Source organism: Phodopus roborovskii, unplaced genomic scaffold (assembly GCF_943737965.1).
Source record: "Phodopus roborovskii unplaced genomic scaffold, PHOROB, whole genome shotgun sequence".
In the NCBI taxonomy this organism is placed as follows: domain Eukaryota; kingdom Metazoa; phylum Chordata; class Mammalia; order Rodentia; family Cricetidae; genus Phodopus; species Phodopus roborovskii.
The window spans coordinates 12895470-12912111 of NW_026126413.1; the positions used below are offsets into that span (position 1 = coordinate 12895470).

Here is a 16642-nt window from a genome sequence, read left to right on the forward strand (position 1 = left end):
AAGGAAAGAAACAAGCAAAGCGTTTGGAACGTGCCTGAGGTTTTACCTGACACCATAGGTAATTCTCTTCCGACCCAGGAATTCACAAAATGTTCTCCCTGAGGGGAGGAAATTCAGGTTACTGATTCATTATAAAAAGTACATCTGCCTGTGACCTGCAACTGACAGATTTCCCCCACTAAAGTGAAGTTTCATCAGGGCAGCAGAAGTGTTGGCAAAGCAGTCCTTCAGTTTGCTTTCTATTGACTTGGGGATTTTATATATATATATATATATATGTATATATATATATATATATATACATATATATATATATATATATATCCAAGTCCATTTAAATGAAAACAAACATTTATAGACAATATTGGGGAATTTGGGCGTCGTTCTTTCCAAACTACTTCCTGCTGGTAAGAGGCGCTGTCATGAGGGATTCTAAGAAGATGCAGAAATCCTGGCTGTAGTCTGTAAGGCTGCCTTGTCCAGCTGTTTTGAATGTAGGATCACCTGGTCCTCTGTTTCAGGTGGTCTGGCGTGATCAAACCACATTTGACTTACAGTACAAAACATGTTGACCTCTGGCAAAAGGGAACTTTCTCGGGTCACTCTTCCCACACCCAGCTCTTCAAGAGAACTGCAGTCACACACACAGAAGCATTTTGACTCTGGGGAACTGAGGCCCGGGAAGGGAGCTCACCTCAGAAGGACCTTTCCAACTGAGCAACTCTCCCTGTGAGGAAGCTGCACCCAGACTTCAGCCCCTGACTGCAGATGCTGCTTCTGAGTCACCAGCCATCACACTCTCCCTAGGCTTCCATCTGGATGTTTCCCACTGGGTGCCACTAGGAGTCCTTACTAGTTTGAGGCCTACAAAACCAGGGCGGGAGCCAGCTCTCAGTGCCCTGCTGGCACCAGGTACTAGGACAGAAGACTGGGTCGGGCCTGCTGGCGGAGGCAGCAGAAGGAGCCAGGGCAGTGGGCTCAGAGGGAAGGAGGCAGCAGGAGCCACCCAAAGCCAGCCTGGAAAACTCCATCTACATGGTTCCAGCTTTGCAGATGACAAGAATTTTGTGTCTCTACTCTGCAGATGAGAGGTGGAGAATGAATCCATGAAAAAATAAAAATCCTCACCCTGAGGATTCAAATATCACTAGATAATGAACATACACTAGTGGAAAAAAATGGTTGTTGTGAATTACCGTTACATGCACAAATCCCTCGTAGCTTTTAATATACTGGGCAATTTCCTCTGAGGACTTCTTAGTTTGAAGAAATTCACACCTATCATTAAAATATATCCCAATAAATAGAGATGTTTGAAATCACAACACGTATTTGATAAAAACCTATCGAACTACTGAACTTTATACATCAGTAGAATTGCCAAAATGTTTGCCTCAGTAGTCGGCACAAGTCCTGCCCAGGTCCAAACCAGTACTAAAAGGGGGAAGTAGACACTGGGTCCAATCCTTAACCGAGAAGCTATTTGCAATTGATACGTGATGATAAGGAGAAACTCAGTTTTCTCCAATGGAGTGTCCCTGGGTACAACAACCACACTCCAGGGCAGGCCCGGGCCCGGGAATAGTTGGGCAGCACAAAATGAACTCCATCCCATTTTTATGGGCATTTGTTTTGTTTTGTTGTTCTGGCTTTTTTGTCATACTAGTTTTTTATTTGTTTTAGTTTTCATCTCTCTCTCTCTCTCTCTCTCTCTCTGTGTGTGTGTGTGTGTGTGTGTGTGTGTGTGTATCTGTGTCTGTGTTGAAACCGAGTGAAGTGGGGAAGTTCTGGGAGGAACTGGAGGGGAGGAACATAATCAAATATACTGTATTTAAAAAGCCACCCCAAACCTTACACGTGAGAACTACCATTGTTTTTTATTTACATTAGTGGCAACATGTGCGGTTACTTAAAACTGAATATTCAGATTACTTTTACTTTTATTTTATAATGAGGTGTTCCTTTGTTGCCCAGCTGATGATGAACTGGCCTAAAGCAATCTTCTGCCTCAGCCTCACCACAGCACTCTGCGTCACCTTCTTAAACCGAGTGTGCAAGGCGAGCGATAGAGAGACTGATACACAGCAAACAGGGTGGGGAAGCTTTGCCTTTCTACGGGGGAGCTCAGTTCCTGTGGTCGGATCCGTCAGTGACAGTAAAGAGAAAATAGGAAAATTTGGTGTCACATATTTCACCTACTACACAAAAAGATCACAATAACTTTTTGAAGTAACAGATCTTATTTTGATTTTTTTTTTAATAAAGAATCGAACATCCTCCTGAAAGGCATGGTGTGGTGAGGAGTGGACTGAGAGCTCTTTTGTCAATGGGGGTGATGAAATGCCCTGTTCCCTTCTAATCGAATGAGAGGATGAACTCCATCACATGACTCAAAAAGTCTAAAGGGCTTCCACTCAACATCTGTGGCAGCCAGGGTTCCTGGCTCCATTTTTCATATCTTCCCATGCATTGCTCTATGCCTGAATGTAACCCATGTAGCAAGAAGGACCTGGAGTGAACTACAGTGAATTGAGGTTATTGGTCCTTTAAAAATATTATAAGTCAATTTGCTTTTAAAACATTTTAGTACTTTTTTTTTTCTTTTGAGATAGGATCTCAAAATAGGTTCACCTTAGGTTATCTGGATAGCAAAAATAAAAACCTTGAGTTCCTGATCCTCTTGCCTCTACCCCACAAGGCCTGGGATTACAGGCATTTGCCAACATTCCCACCTCAATATTACTTTCTCAAATGGTATTTTAAAACTATATCAATTGCAGGACATGATGATAAAAATTGCAATCCCAGAACCTGGGAGTCAGAGAAAGGCCAATTGTTTCAAAACTTAAAATTATACTAAAATCAGTTCACATTTATTACTCGGGTTTTAAAAAAGTGTAAAAAAGTATTCAGATGTTTTGCCAATATTTCATAAAAGAAGTGACCAAGCCAGTGTTTAAAATAGAAGTCTAAGAAACTAAGGGTAAATAAAACAACACGAAATTTGGAGACTGAGATCTGATGCCAGCCCTGTGCTCGTGCTGACAAATGAAAGGTACATTAGTCACTGCCTGTACTGCCTGTAATGCATGGTCATTTTTGCAAGACTACAAGCTATACATTATTATCTGCATTTTACATTCAAGGTTCTAAGAGGATCAGTGCATCATTTCAGGACTGCAGTCAGGCAGCCTGCGTGTGCAAGCCTGCCTCAGCCCATCTCTTTCTGGAGCTTCTTGTGCAAGCTGTAGGGCCGGTCTCTGGAAGACTGTCCACTATTCTTGCATGGGTCATGTTCCCTCTGCTCTGTGTCAGAGAAGGGACAAAGGGCCATTGGAGGCAGATGTGCAGCTCTAGCTAGGACGATCCATGATTACTTGTGAATGACATGGCTAGCAGTTGTCCAGAGTGTTGCCAGCAACACTAAACAGCGGGCTCTGAGGACAAGCAGACATGAGTTGGACCAGAGATGGTTCAGGAGCCCAGGAGCAGCAGCATGGGTTCTGTCTGAGGCTGGAGCCCTAACGCGGTTAAAGCGGTGGCGGGAGGAAAAAACCGTACTCGTTACAGAGCCCCACACCAAAATGTGTAAAAAGGTTAAGAGATGGAGGGAGATGAGAGTTGAATGCTGATTGAGGTATTTGACATTGGGCAGTAATGCCTTCTTTCTCTAGGAGATATAATGATGCTGTGGTCCTGCTTGCTTTTTAAGTCCTATGTGCTGTAATAGTAACAACAAAGGGCATTGTGAGGTATCTGGAATTCATTTTGAATTAACCTGGTTATTGTCATTCCATGGAAAATGATTGTGGGAGATAGACAAAATATTTACTGACCAGGTGCTGACAAGTGTTCCTTTTTTTTTTTTCTATGAGCTATTCCATTATGAAAGTTTGAAAACCAGTGAAAGGAATAGACCTTTTTTAGTAACAAAAATTTATAAAGCCAGTACTAAATAGAACACTAAAAATAATTATAATGCCCTATTGCAATAACAAAAATGCTTGAATCTCAGAAACAACACTTTTTCTCTCTGGTGGCCCTGGGATGTGGGGAACCTAGGTATCTGGTCCTCTTGTCTTTTAGCAGAGGGTGGCTTTGAACTCCTGATTCTCCAGGCTCCATTTTCCCAATGCTGGGATTACAGGTGTGTGCACTGCATCCAGCAATCACTGCATTTGGTATATATTCTGCAGTATTTGAAACTACTTGTAAAGCTTTAAAACTCTTAATTTTCTTTCATCTATACACCATGTTCACCCTTGTGTAGATTAACTCATTTATTAGTTAAGGTAAATCCTGCAAGTGCTGCTTGACAAGACATTAGTTTTGGGGGTAACAGGAAGATGGCTTAGTAGGCAAAACTCCTCAGTACAAGTATGGGGATCTACACTTTGAATTCCCAGTATGAACATCAAGGTGGTCACACATGTCTTTAACCCTAGCCCTGGGAAAGCAGAAGACAGGCAGGTCCTAGGGGCTCACTAGCCAGCTAGTCTAGCCAATCTATGAGTTCAGGTCAGTTTTCCTGTCTCAAGCTAGATAGAAGGAAGACATGCTAGGTCAACCTGCAGTCCATTTATGTGCACACACTTACACTATACACACATGCACACACACCAAAACTATTTTTTTAAATGAAAGCAAAATAGCTCTTTGTTTGTTTTTTGTTTGTTTGTTGGTTGAGGCAGGGTTTCTCTATGTAACAGCCCTGGCTGTCTTGGAACTCACTCTGTAAACCAGGCTGGCCTTGAACTCATAAAGATCTGCCTGTATGTTCATGTGATTCAAGCTTATCACTGTGATCAGCTCTTCCTTGCTTGAGAAATTCTGGGTGATCCTATACTGAATAAGAGAAAGATCAGAACTCAAGGGAATACTCCAACAATGTGGTTCTTTTGTCTCCAGTTTTATTTTGATTTCTTTAACTGATAATCTAAAGCATAAAATATGTATTCACTTACTTGGGGAACCACTTGGCATGCTCCTTCCAAGGATCGTCTCCTTCTTCCCAGTTTCCCAAGCATCCACCACAGGAGAAACACTGCACGGTGTCCCTTTTGCCTACGGATGCAGTCAAGGGTTCTGAGTGGCCAGCAATGGCACTAGATGTGTCTTGGTGATCCTATTGTACCAAATTTCTCTGGCTGAGTCTACATCCAGAGCCCCACCTCCATAAACAACCCCCTTCCGAGTACTGGACCTCCACCTGGTAGCCATAGTCATCTTGCATAACTATTTCCCAGGGATCTGCACACACTAGCTAAGCAATCTAGCACCAAGCTATACCCTCAGATCACAGCAATATTTTCTAACATCCACTTTTAAAGAAAGTTAACCTTTTATTTTACATATAGGGCAAACTAATAATAATATGCAATTAGTCGTTGAATTTTAATAAAATAGGCTTATAGCTAGTGCAGCAATTAATAATTGACAAATATCACTAATAAAAACATGAGACTAAACTTTCATTCAGTTTTACAGAAGGCCCTCATAAGATGGAACCCAGTTACCTGTAAACACAAAGCCAGCTGCTGAGAGGACACGTGGCGATGTCCCGTGGGCATAAAACGGCCAGTTCTCAAAGGACTCCAGTCTGGCCTCCTCTTCTCGGTACCTTGCTCTGTCACCTCTCAGCTTCTCCAGAGTCTTCACCCTTACCTCATACTTGCCAATGTTACCAACATCTTTGCCCAAAAGGAACTCACATTCGGGACGCAATCTCCTGTGGCTTTCTATGGGGATTTTCCTTAGGTTGGTACCAAAGAGGATTAAGCTACAGCAGAAGCACTGAACCCCAAGTTTCACCCCAGTGAGGTAAAACCCAGCGGCTGCCATCTCCTGTGGCGTCCATGATCTGAATGTGTCGTAGGTCACAAAGGTCTTTAATCGTTTGGCTTCGCTGCGCATGTGAGGGTTAAAGCCTTTCCTCATCTTCATTCGCTCTTGGTGCTCTTCTTCTTCTTGACTCCTCACCAGCCGGCCTGCATCCACACCGAGAAGAGCAGAGAGCTCAGGGAGAAAATCATAGTCAAACTCGGAAACTCGCTCCTCAGAGGCCTCCCCGGGAGCAGCCATTTTCTAGAAGGAAAAGGAAAGCAGATGGCGGTGACAGTGACCGTCTTTATTAAAAGAAGCATGAATTCAGGGTCCATGAGGTGGCTCACTGGGTAAAGACGCTTGCAGCCCATCCCTGAACCCATATCGTGGAAGGAAAAAAACCGGCTCCCACAAGTCATCCTCTGACCCCCACCCACATGGACATGACCCACACAACCAAATAGAGGTAATAAAAATTTCAATACAGATCATGTTCTCAACTTTTGAAGAAAGCAGAAGACATTGGAAAAACACCTCGATTGCCAAGACAAAAAGGGAGATGTTTGGGAAATTCTAAAACATCAGTATTCAGCTGCTTACTCAAGAAATAATGGCTATGTCGGCTTATGTGTCAAGCAAGTGGGCTAGACCATGAGGACCAACAAAGAACAAGACAAATAGACCCAGCTCCATTAATAAAGGCTTCCACTTTTTTTTTTTCTTTTTTGCTTGTTATTCTGAGATAGGATCATGCTATGGATCCCGTGCTAATCTAGAACTTGTAGAAGAGACAGGTAGCATAGGAGATTATTTAGCCTGGACCCCTATTTGGTTTAGGTTATGCACATCTCCCTCTTGTAATAACCTGTGTATACCACTCACACACTCACACCCCTTCTTCAGACTCAGCCTGCACTGGGCTGTTCTTGTCTCTGATCCACTCCTGGCAACCATCAAGTTTAGACAATGCTTAGTCAAGTGTTTCACCAGGGTATTAGGAAGGAAGGATGAACAATGGTTCTCACCTGAACTGGTTTGGGGCACATGTGCAGGAAAGTACAACTATGTCCTCAAGCAAATGTTTAATGAAATTATGCATAATTCATATGCGTAAGAAGAAAGTCAGGTGCATTGTGGGAAAGGATATGCTCAGGGACTAAAGGCTTGGTTAGTTTAATCCTGTCTGCCAAAATTGAGAACCGTCCTCACAACGGTAAGCAAATTCATCCTTTACTTCAACCGTACGAATGGAAGCCTCCGAACAATAACGAGGGCCCGGCAGTATTCTTACTCACACGGCCATTTGCCAGGCTGACAGTGTACCCCTCTATAAATCTGTAGCATCACTTTGCTCGGGATAGTTATTTTGCTGCTTTTAAAAATCTGTGAGCCCTTATTTTCAGTTGTTCTTCTTGGAACACACAACCCAGGCCACCTCAGCCTACAGCACGCTGTACAGATTTGCATCACCAAGGCCAACCAGCTCCAAATGTTAATTATGAAATCACTGTTGTGACGTGGGCATATATTTACCACGCATGTTAAAGAAAAATATATACAAAATGCTATGGCCTGGTAGAGACAAGGTGATAAAATTACTCAGTTCTTTAACACTGCTGTTGAGTGTTGGGAACACACTCTTCAGGTTTATTGTTGTCCATCAAAAACAGTGGTGCTAGTACCAATGTCCTAACCCAGGTAGGACTCTGGCCAGGTAAACAGAAGGTTATTGAGTAAAAAGAAGCCTAAACTCAGCATTCCTCAGGAATCTCAATAGGCAGATTTCTATTTACCAAGAAAATCACTACTTCCCTTATCCATCTGCCCCCAACAGCCAACTACCTGAGGCAAGGGCATCTCGTCCCTGATAACCCAAACTACCTGAGGCAAGGGCATCTCGTCCCTGATAACCCAAACAGCCTGCACACTCCCAGGCTGTTCTGGCCCATGCCTCTCCTCTCATTACAACCTGTCTGTCCCCTTAAAATTGACGAGGCTTTTCCCATACTGCTATTCCCTGTCTTACTGCTAAGCCTGCCCGGTTTTCTCAGTTCTAACTCAAAAGCTGTAGCTTTGGGGGCTCAGTGGTTACAAGCACTGGATGTTCTTCCCGAGGATGTGGGTCCCAGTCCCAGAACCCAGGAGGCAGCTCACAACAGTCTCTAACTCCGGTTCCAGGGGACCTATCGCCCTCTCGCCCTCTTCTGGCCTCCATGAGCACCAGGCTTATACCTGGCTGTACACATATGCAGCAGACAAAACATCCATATGCATAAAAATGAATAATAAGGAAATTAAATTCTTTAAACCTGTAACTTTTCCTTTTCATTTCTTTTTCATTCTTTGGATGTTGACTAAAAGCCTAAGCAGGGCCCCTGATTCTTTAGACTTTGCATTTTTGGAGGTCTCTGAAGATTTCCACTCCAACCCATACAGCTGCTTGTTGGACTCCACTGCTGAATCTGTTGGAGTTCTTGGGTCCCAACTTTCTCTCCTCTTCTCCTTCTCTCCTTCTGGCAGCTGCCATGACTTATAGCCCCGTTTTTTTTTTTGTTTGTTTGTTTGTTTGTTTGTTTGTTTTGTTTTTTGTTTTGTGTGTGTGTGTGTGTGTGTGTGTGTGAAACTCTAATAAAATGATCCCTCTAATAAAATGATCCCTGGGTTTCCTTCTAATTTCTTTCTTTGTTTTCTTTTCTTTTTTTTTTTTTTTTTTTAATTAACAAGACGAAGAATCCAAAGAGGGAACCTCAATTTTCCCTTAATACTTTGTGTATGTGCATATTTGTGATCTGTGAGTGTGGGCACACCCATGTGAGTGTTCTATGGAGGTCGGAGGACAATGTTTAGAAGCTGCGGCTTTTTGTTGTTGTTTGTTTCGGTTTGGTTTGGTTTCTCCCACCTCCTTCCACAGTGGGGTCCTGGGACTGAACTCGGGTTTGCCAGACAATCTCTTCTCCATGCGGTTCTTTCGTTTTTTGTTTGTTTTGTTGTTGTTTATTTCTGTAACACGTCTTAATGGCTAACTATTCCCCTACAACAGAGCATTTAGGACACTACATTTTTCTCTTCATAAACAAACATTTCAATAGTCAAACAAAACAAAGCCTTTTCCCCCAAGCTTTAACGTTTCCTCAGAATAAATCCTTGAAACAAGAACTGCTAAGTCAGCCGCATGCCTATTTTTCAGGCTCTGATGAATGTCACCACTGGCTCTGGCCAGTGGCATCTGAGGTCCCTTACCTTCGGTATGGTCAGGGTCCTGCGCCTTCCTCAGGTGGAATCCTGGAATGAGGATTCCACACATCAGAATTTGTGTCTCTCTGTAACAGGAATGAAAGTCTGCTTACAAACAGAGAACTGACTTCCCAAGGGGACAGACCTGTCAGAAGTCTTCATGACTTCTAGTCCAACTCCCAGTAGCCATCAGGGTGGTGGTCATAGTCCTTCACAAGAGGCCCCCTTAGACCCGCAAGTATGTATGTGGCTGATACTTCCCTGGAACTGAGGTTGTCTGGCCCCGCCCAAACCCACTGGACAATGGCTAAAGTTCCCAAACTACACATAAACTAACTCCTTCTCTCCAAATACCTGCCCATCCAACCCCGGTAACTTTGAAAACAGAGGTTTACCAAAAATTTCAAACATGGTATTTGATTTCTCCAGGAATCAAGAAACCCAGGCAATTTTTGTTCAACTTTATTTCAATGTAGTATCTAGTACACTAATTTTTTAAGTTGGGGTTATTAAGAGTAACCCAAGTAAATTCTAAGAATTTTGTCATTTTTAGGTCTTGTTTTTCTCAGATAACCAGCCCCTCCTAATGGTTATCTGGTTAACTGGAACTTTCAGTTCAATTTCAGATAATTTGGATTCATGCATACCATAGAGCAATGCTTCTTAGTTGAATCAAATTAAAACTTTTCATCACTAGTTTGTAACAGTAAGCAAGAGAATTTAAATATTCTCTGTGATAGCCAATTGTGGTGGTGCACACCTTTTGTCCCAGCAGACCTCTGAGTTTGAGACCAGCCTGGTCTATAGAAGGAGTTCCAGGACAGCCAGGGCTACACAGAGAGAAGGAAAAAAAAAAAAAACCTGTCTCCAAATAAAGAATAATAAATAAAGAAATATCCTTTAAGAGCATCTTAAATGTACATTAGTGTCCTTTTCCTTTTCATAGCTTAATTTTTAATTTCTTCTAAAAAAGGAATGAAAAAGAAAGCATGTGCCAGCACTTTTGACAGAGGACTGGTGTCCCTGAGCTTATCACACTCTTACTATATAGCCTTGAACTTGTGGTAATCCTCCTGCCTCGGTTCCCCAAATGTTAGGTAACTTAATGCATTCTTCTTTTTATTACATTTTGAAAGTGTGTGTGTGTGTGTGTGTGTGTGTGTGTGTGTGTGTGTGTATGAGAGAGAGAGAGAGAGAGAGAGAGAGAGAGAGGACTCATGCATGGCAACTGTGTGGAGGTCAGAGGACAACTTGTACGAGTCAAGTCTCTCTTTCTACCAGTGTAAAGTGTATCCCAGGGATCATATTCGGGTCATGAGGCTTACAGACAGGTACCTTTCCTTGCTGAGCCATGCCTCCTGAGTGCTGGGATTGAAGGTGTGCCCTACCACCACCACCAGGCAGAATACCCTAGGGGGCAACTGCTCTAATGTCTTCTCTTTCATGATGCTGTGGTGAATGCTATGACCAAAAGTCAAAAGCAACATAGAGAAGAAAGGTTTATTTTAGCATTGAGGGCCAGGTCACTGTCCCTCATTGAGAGAAGTCCAGGCAGGAACTTGGAGACAGGTCTGCTTGCTGGTCCACACGGAATTACTCCAACTAGGAACTCACTTCACAGGCAAAGAAGTATATCATAGACTGCGGAGGATGCTGTTTGCTAGCTGGCTCGCAGACCCACTTATAATCAGCTAGCCTTCTTAGATAATCCTTGACAACCTGCTTAGGGTGCCCAATCGGTGAGCTGGCGGGGCCCTCCGACATTACAATCAATAAATAGCCCACAGACACCGCTACGGGGCGATCTGATCCTTCAATTCCCTCACTTGAGATTCTCCTCTCAGATAATTCTAGGCTGTGTCAAGTTGACCTCCAAAGCCAATCAGGGCAGCAACCTATTATTGATGTTTTGCTCTATGGCTATGTTGCCAAGCTGCTGTCTGAACATTAATGTTTATTTCCATAGGTTAGTGCTGCTCTCAATCTTGGAAAAAGAAGTTCCTTCTGCAGTGGGCCCAAGTCATGCTTAGACTCCTATCTGGTCAAAGTTCTCCGAATAAGTAGCCCTCAGTGAGATATCTTTATCAGCCTCAGCCTCACCTTGGGGAACAAGGCAGACAAGATGACCAAAAAAAAAAAAAAAAAAAAAAAAGAGCTAAAGAATGAGGAAGAAGGCTATAAAATGTTGTTTTCTGGATACGATGTAGACGTTGAACTCATGAACTCATAGCAATTGCAGTTAACTGCACAAGACCTCGCAATATTGAGTCAGTCAACAATGTAGCAGACAGGGGAGTGGCTCTTAAGATCCCTCCAAGCTGAATAGCTTATTGGCAGTTTATGACTGCTGTGGGATAGTCTTTTTCCCCCCAGGGGTATGGCCAGTTGTAGATTGCCCAAAATGCAGAGGATGGCCCCATTCCCATACAGACGGCACTAGTTGAATTCAGTTGATTATGAAAAAAAAAAAAAAGGAGGGGACATGAAGTTGGGAAAGGGACCTACCTGTATGGGGTGAGGGAGTGGGCCTCAGGGGGTGCATGATCAAGACAAGATATACGCATGTATAAAATCTCAAAGAATAAATTAAAGTAGAATTTGAAAGCTTTAAAGACAATAGCCAAAAGATTTTAACATACAAAGTCACAGAATATATACAGCCAATAAATTTTTGGAAAGATTAATATATATATATATACATTATACATGCATATATATACATATATACATACACACAACATATATATATATATATGTACAAAAATTTTAAAAAGAATCATCTAGAGAAAAAGATTCCTTCCAGGTTATATCTCCAAGAAGCCAGAACTGGCCTGACTGGCCTGACTTTTAAACTCTTCTATGTAAACTCTTCAGGCAGGGACTGCGTCTCTGCTAACTATCATATCTCCAAGTGTTAGAGGTCATTGTAAGAATTTGTGGAATGGAGGGATGCAAGGTTCCCAGTGGGAACTATAGTGAAATTTAGGTTATAAAAGAGGTGAGTGTGAATCACTCCACTGAGAAGCTTCCTGATCATTCCCTGGAGAACCCCATGCAGAGGGAGGGGTACATACTAAAATCTCTGCACTACAGTTCCAAGGTACAGTGGTTATGGCATGAAATCATGTGCTCGAGGTAGCTGGTCAAACTGTGCCTTCAGTCAGGAAGCAGAGAGTGATGAGTCCCTAATTTACACTGTGTCTTTAAATTACATATTCTAGAGGTTTCACAAGATGAAATTATACCATGTAGTCCTGTTTGGTGGGATTCATTTAGCATGTTTTCAAGGTTCATAGCATGCACCAGTACTTCACACTCCCTTGTTAAATATTACATTTCTGCATATGTATGTCATATCTTATTTCCAATTATATTTATCCAGGCATTTGATTTGATTATACTGTTTTAGGTTTTATGAATATTACTAGTGTACACACTAATGTCCAAGCATGGGCATTTTCCACTCTAAAATCTGTAAGTGCATTTTCATACATACAAATTAATTGTCCTTTGCTTCTAATTAGCTGGTTTAGATATGGCAATACATGGTGTACCATGGTCTAGTCACACCATTAAAGTTTCCTCGCTACCTTCCGATCATTTATCCAGATCACAATAGGTGCCCTTAGGTCCTCGTTTCAGGTCCAAGACCTTCACCACATCACATTCTTTGTTTCTTTTCATTAAGAAGTTTCTTAGAACACTGTAAAGACAGCAGCAGGCATGGCACTAACAAAAAACCTGCCTACTTGGAAGTTTTATTGTTTCTTTGATATGCCCATCTGAGATGGGAACTGACCATGTGCTGAGTCCTCAATAGGTCTCTTGCTCCCGCTTCCTGAATGCTGAGGTAATGGGTCATGCCAACCCATCATAGCTGCTTTAAACAGACTGTGGATTCTGCTTCTGTGTCATCAGAAGAGTTCTTTTAATTCAGCAAGACTATACTAAATGAGAAACTGATTTCAGTGTTTTGACAATCTGAGGAGTTGGTGGGACACACTATATAACCATAGGCATAAATTATCCTAGTTTGACATTTCAGAAGTAACTCCTTTTATAAGGTCCCTTTTGGTTCTCACTTCTAATGATTCACCTGAACATTACCGTCTGGTTTACTAGACTTGAGAACTTTACATTTCCATTGTGTTCTTCCTTATGGATGGCACTGATATTCAGGTCATCATTCAACACAATTCGGAGCAAGTGACCAAGTTAGTCTACAACAGCCTCTCTCATCTATTCCCCCGACATTGGGATCACATGTAAAGTTCATCCATTGAGAGGACTTTTGAAAAAGTAATCATTATTTAAACCAAAGGCATAAACTTAGGAACACCTTACTAACCACACACAAGCAAACCACAGATCCTTGCCTGCACTCTTAGCATTTCAACTAATCATCCCACAGGAGTAGAATTGAACAGACCCTATATACTCAACCTTCATCTGTCTCTTCTAGGTTGGAATTTTTCTACTATCCATATTTCTGCAAAAACTGCAGCAAACTGAAGGTTTTAGTTTGTTCCATTTGTTTTTATTTTGTTAGGGGGACAGAGTCCCATCAGAAGCCCAAGTTAACATCATCCTGCTTCACACTCCTGAGTGTTGGGATTATGTGCATGTACCACCATACCTGGCGAAATTGCAGACCTTTAAGGCAAAGTACACCTTTTCATTTAAAGGTACATCTGGCAATCATGTAGAAATGATCACATTTAACAATACCTAATAAGAAAAACAAACAAACAGAAAGCTCCTTATCATTAGTATATAACTGTCCCCCCATCCCGCCCCCAGGAATCATCCCCCTGCCAGGGCTGGGTTCCTGTTCCTCCCCTTTACAGAAGGAACTCAACATGCCTTGGCAGCTTTTCTTAGTTACTTAAGTTTGCCAACACAAGCTGCATTATTCCTTCCGTAGGATAAAATACCCTGATAGAAACAACTTAATGGGGGGGGGAGTCCATTCTGGCTTACAGTTTGAAGGCATAAATTCCAACGAGGCAAGGGAGGTGTGGTAAAAAGGACTGCAAGCTCCTGGTCATATTGCATCCTCAATAAAGAAGCAGAGAAAGTAAGTAAGAAGTTGGGCCAGGCAATAAACCAGGAAGTACTTACTTCCCCCAGGGAGACTCTGCCACAAACTGGACAACAAGTATTCGAGCTGCCTGTATGGGCTATCTTACAATCATATCATGATGGTCAAGAACCAGTAGTCTCCACTAATGTTCTATTATCTGAACAGCTTCCTCTCCTGCCTGATCCTTATGCTCTTCTTTCTTTTATTTAAAAAAAAAGTATTGTATTACACTCTCTTTATTTTGTCTGTGCTTGTGGTGAGATGCACATGCCATATGGTGGGAGCATGTGGTGGAGGTCAGGTCTCTCCTTCAGCTAGCTAAATTCTGGGGATGGCTATCTCCCCATCTGATTCTTTTGCTTTTGCACAGAATCCCATGGAAGCCCTTTAATGAGAAACCAGGAAAGTTTCTCATTAAAGGAACTAAAACTCAAAAATTGCAGTTAGAGAAGTCACCGGTTAAGGCTTCATACTGAATTAACATGGTTAGTCAGGACCCAGAGGAACAGTAAGCCCCATAAGCAGTATCTCATTTTGAACAGTTTAAGATTTTTGTGACACTATTTGATCTACATAATACATTCCAGGCAAGCCAGAGCTATACAGTGAAATCCCATCTTGAAAAAAAAAAAGTTCAATGTGGTGAACCAGTGAGTTTCACTTGTTCCTTACAGGAAGATGGGTGAGGAGTAACTTACAGGAACAAAAATGACTCAGAGTTCTATCAGCAGAAACCTCTCCCAGCACGTAGGCAACACCGCCTTCCAAAGCAAAAACAAGCAAAGTCCATATCATTCTGGGGAAGTCTCAAAATGTACTAACCTTGCATTTTAGCTTCTGTAGCTTCATTTATGGCTGTGTGTTCTTGTTAACTGAAGTATGTCAACCCATACGATCAATTTTGTTTTTAAAAGTTCTTTCTAAAAAAGGCTCAGTGCTACACTGGGATGCCGAACACCTAGTGTAGCTTCATACCAGTTAATAAAGACTTTCTATTTACATAAATCCATGTTCAAGTGGTCATCTCTAGTGAATACCCCACAGCATTTCTGGAGGCTCCACCGAGATCCCAGAGACCAGGCCTGGAGATCTGGGGGGTCTCAGAACCCCTTGGAGCAAGGGAGGGTGCAAAGGTTAAGGGACTTGTAGGAGATGCTCAACCTGAGACCTTCCAGGTCCCCCGGATTCCCTATGATCAGTTGCTGCCTAACTCTTCAGAGGGACCTGACACTTCCACCCCAAAAGGAAACAAGTTAGAAACCTCCTGGAGGTTAGTCTGGTTGAGCAACCTTCCGTGGATGAAACTGCTGACCCAGTGTCCAGGATCTCTGAGAGACATCACCGGACCCTCCCATCTGTTGGTGTGTGGTGGTGACCCGGGTTGTCTTTACTGTGTCTCTACGTGTGCTCGTGTGTCTCTATGTGTCTTTCTATGTATCTCTGTCAGTTTTGTTTCCTGTATTGGCCAGTGGTTTTCTCTGGTGTGAGAACCCCTAGCTTAAGACCTGTGCCCCATCCCATTGGTGACCTAAAATCCTTTTGGCTCTGCCGGGTCACCCAGAGAAACCCCAAACGCCTCTACCCGTCGCACTCCAGGCGCAGGAACACCTGCTTGCTTCCTTGCTTCACTCCTGCTCATGGTCGGGGTTGGTCCCTGTGTGGAGGTCAGGAGAGGCCAGGTCTCTCACCCAGGGTCCCTTGCTGTCTAAGCAGAATGAGCACAGGAAGGGGAAATACTTTCCCCAGATGAGCATCCCTCTGCTATGCTCTGTGCCTCCTCTGCAGAGTTCAGGGGAGGGGGAAGGAAAAGAGATCTTCCGCTCCATAAAACCCATCATTCTAAAAAAAATAAAAATTAAAAAACAATGACCCCGGGTTGGGCAGGGGGATTGCTGCCAGGCAACATGGCTTAGACAGATTTTCCCTTTTATCCAACACTGACCAAGGAGACTTTAAACAACTTCACTAGGTCCTTTAAAAAGGATTAAAGACAGCTGCTAAAAACACTTTCTTTGTCACCCAGTCAGCCCCAGATAGTAGAAAAAAGTTTTAAAAGTGTAAAGCTACAAGTGGTCCCAGGTGGTAGCTTAAAGAATGTTTAACAACAGAGACAAGACCATTTACATAAACTGAAAGCCACTATCACATCCTTTAATGATGAGATGCAGTTAGACTTACAGACAACACCCTCACCCCCCCAGACTGGTCTCAACAAAAAGCTCCTACAATTATTCAGCTACCTCTGTACAGATTAAACAACACCCAATGACCCTAGACAAAAGGGGAAGAAGTCCATATTGTCTGTCTTAAAGAGACAGGCATCCTGGTGCCCTGCCAGTCACCCTGGAATACATCTCTTCTGCCTGTGAAGAAACCTGGGACCTCTCAGATTCTCATGAGTCAGATTCTTCCAGAGACACTGGTCTGGTGTACACCCTCTCTTGGACCTCAAAGACACATTCTTCAGCCTCCCATTGGCAGAGGTGAATCAACCCATCTTTT

General features: G+C 42.7%; 1 protein-coding gene across 1 annotated transcript in view; it reads right to left on the reverse strand.

Annotated features, from left to right (window-relative positions):
- LOC127220958 (baculoviral IAP repeat-containing protein 1a-like) overlaps positions 1-9126 on the reverse strand; it is a 43851-nt gene extending 34725 nt beyond the window's left edge. Inside the window, 5 exon segments of the mRNA XM_051182839.1 lie at positions 47-98; positions 1197-1278; positions 4965-5064; positions 5517-6084; positions 9064-9126. Of these exon segments, the coding sequence (XP_051038796.1) occupies positions 47-98; positions 1197-1278; positions 4965-5064; positions 5517-6081 (799 nt within the window). The 5' untranslated portion in view covers positions 6082-6084; positions 9064-9126.
- Positions 9127-16642: the final 7516 nt, after the last annotated feature.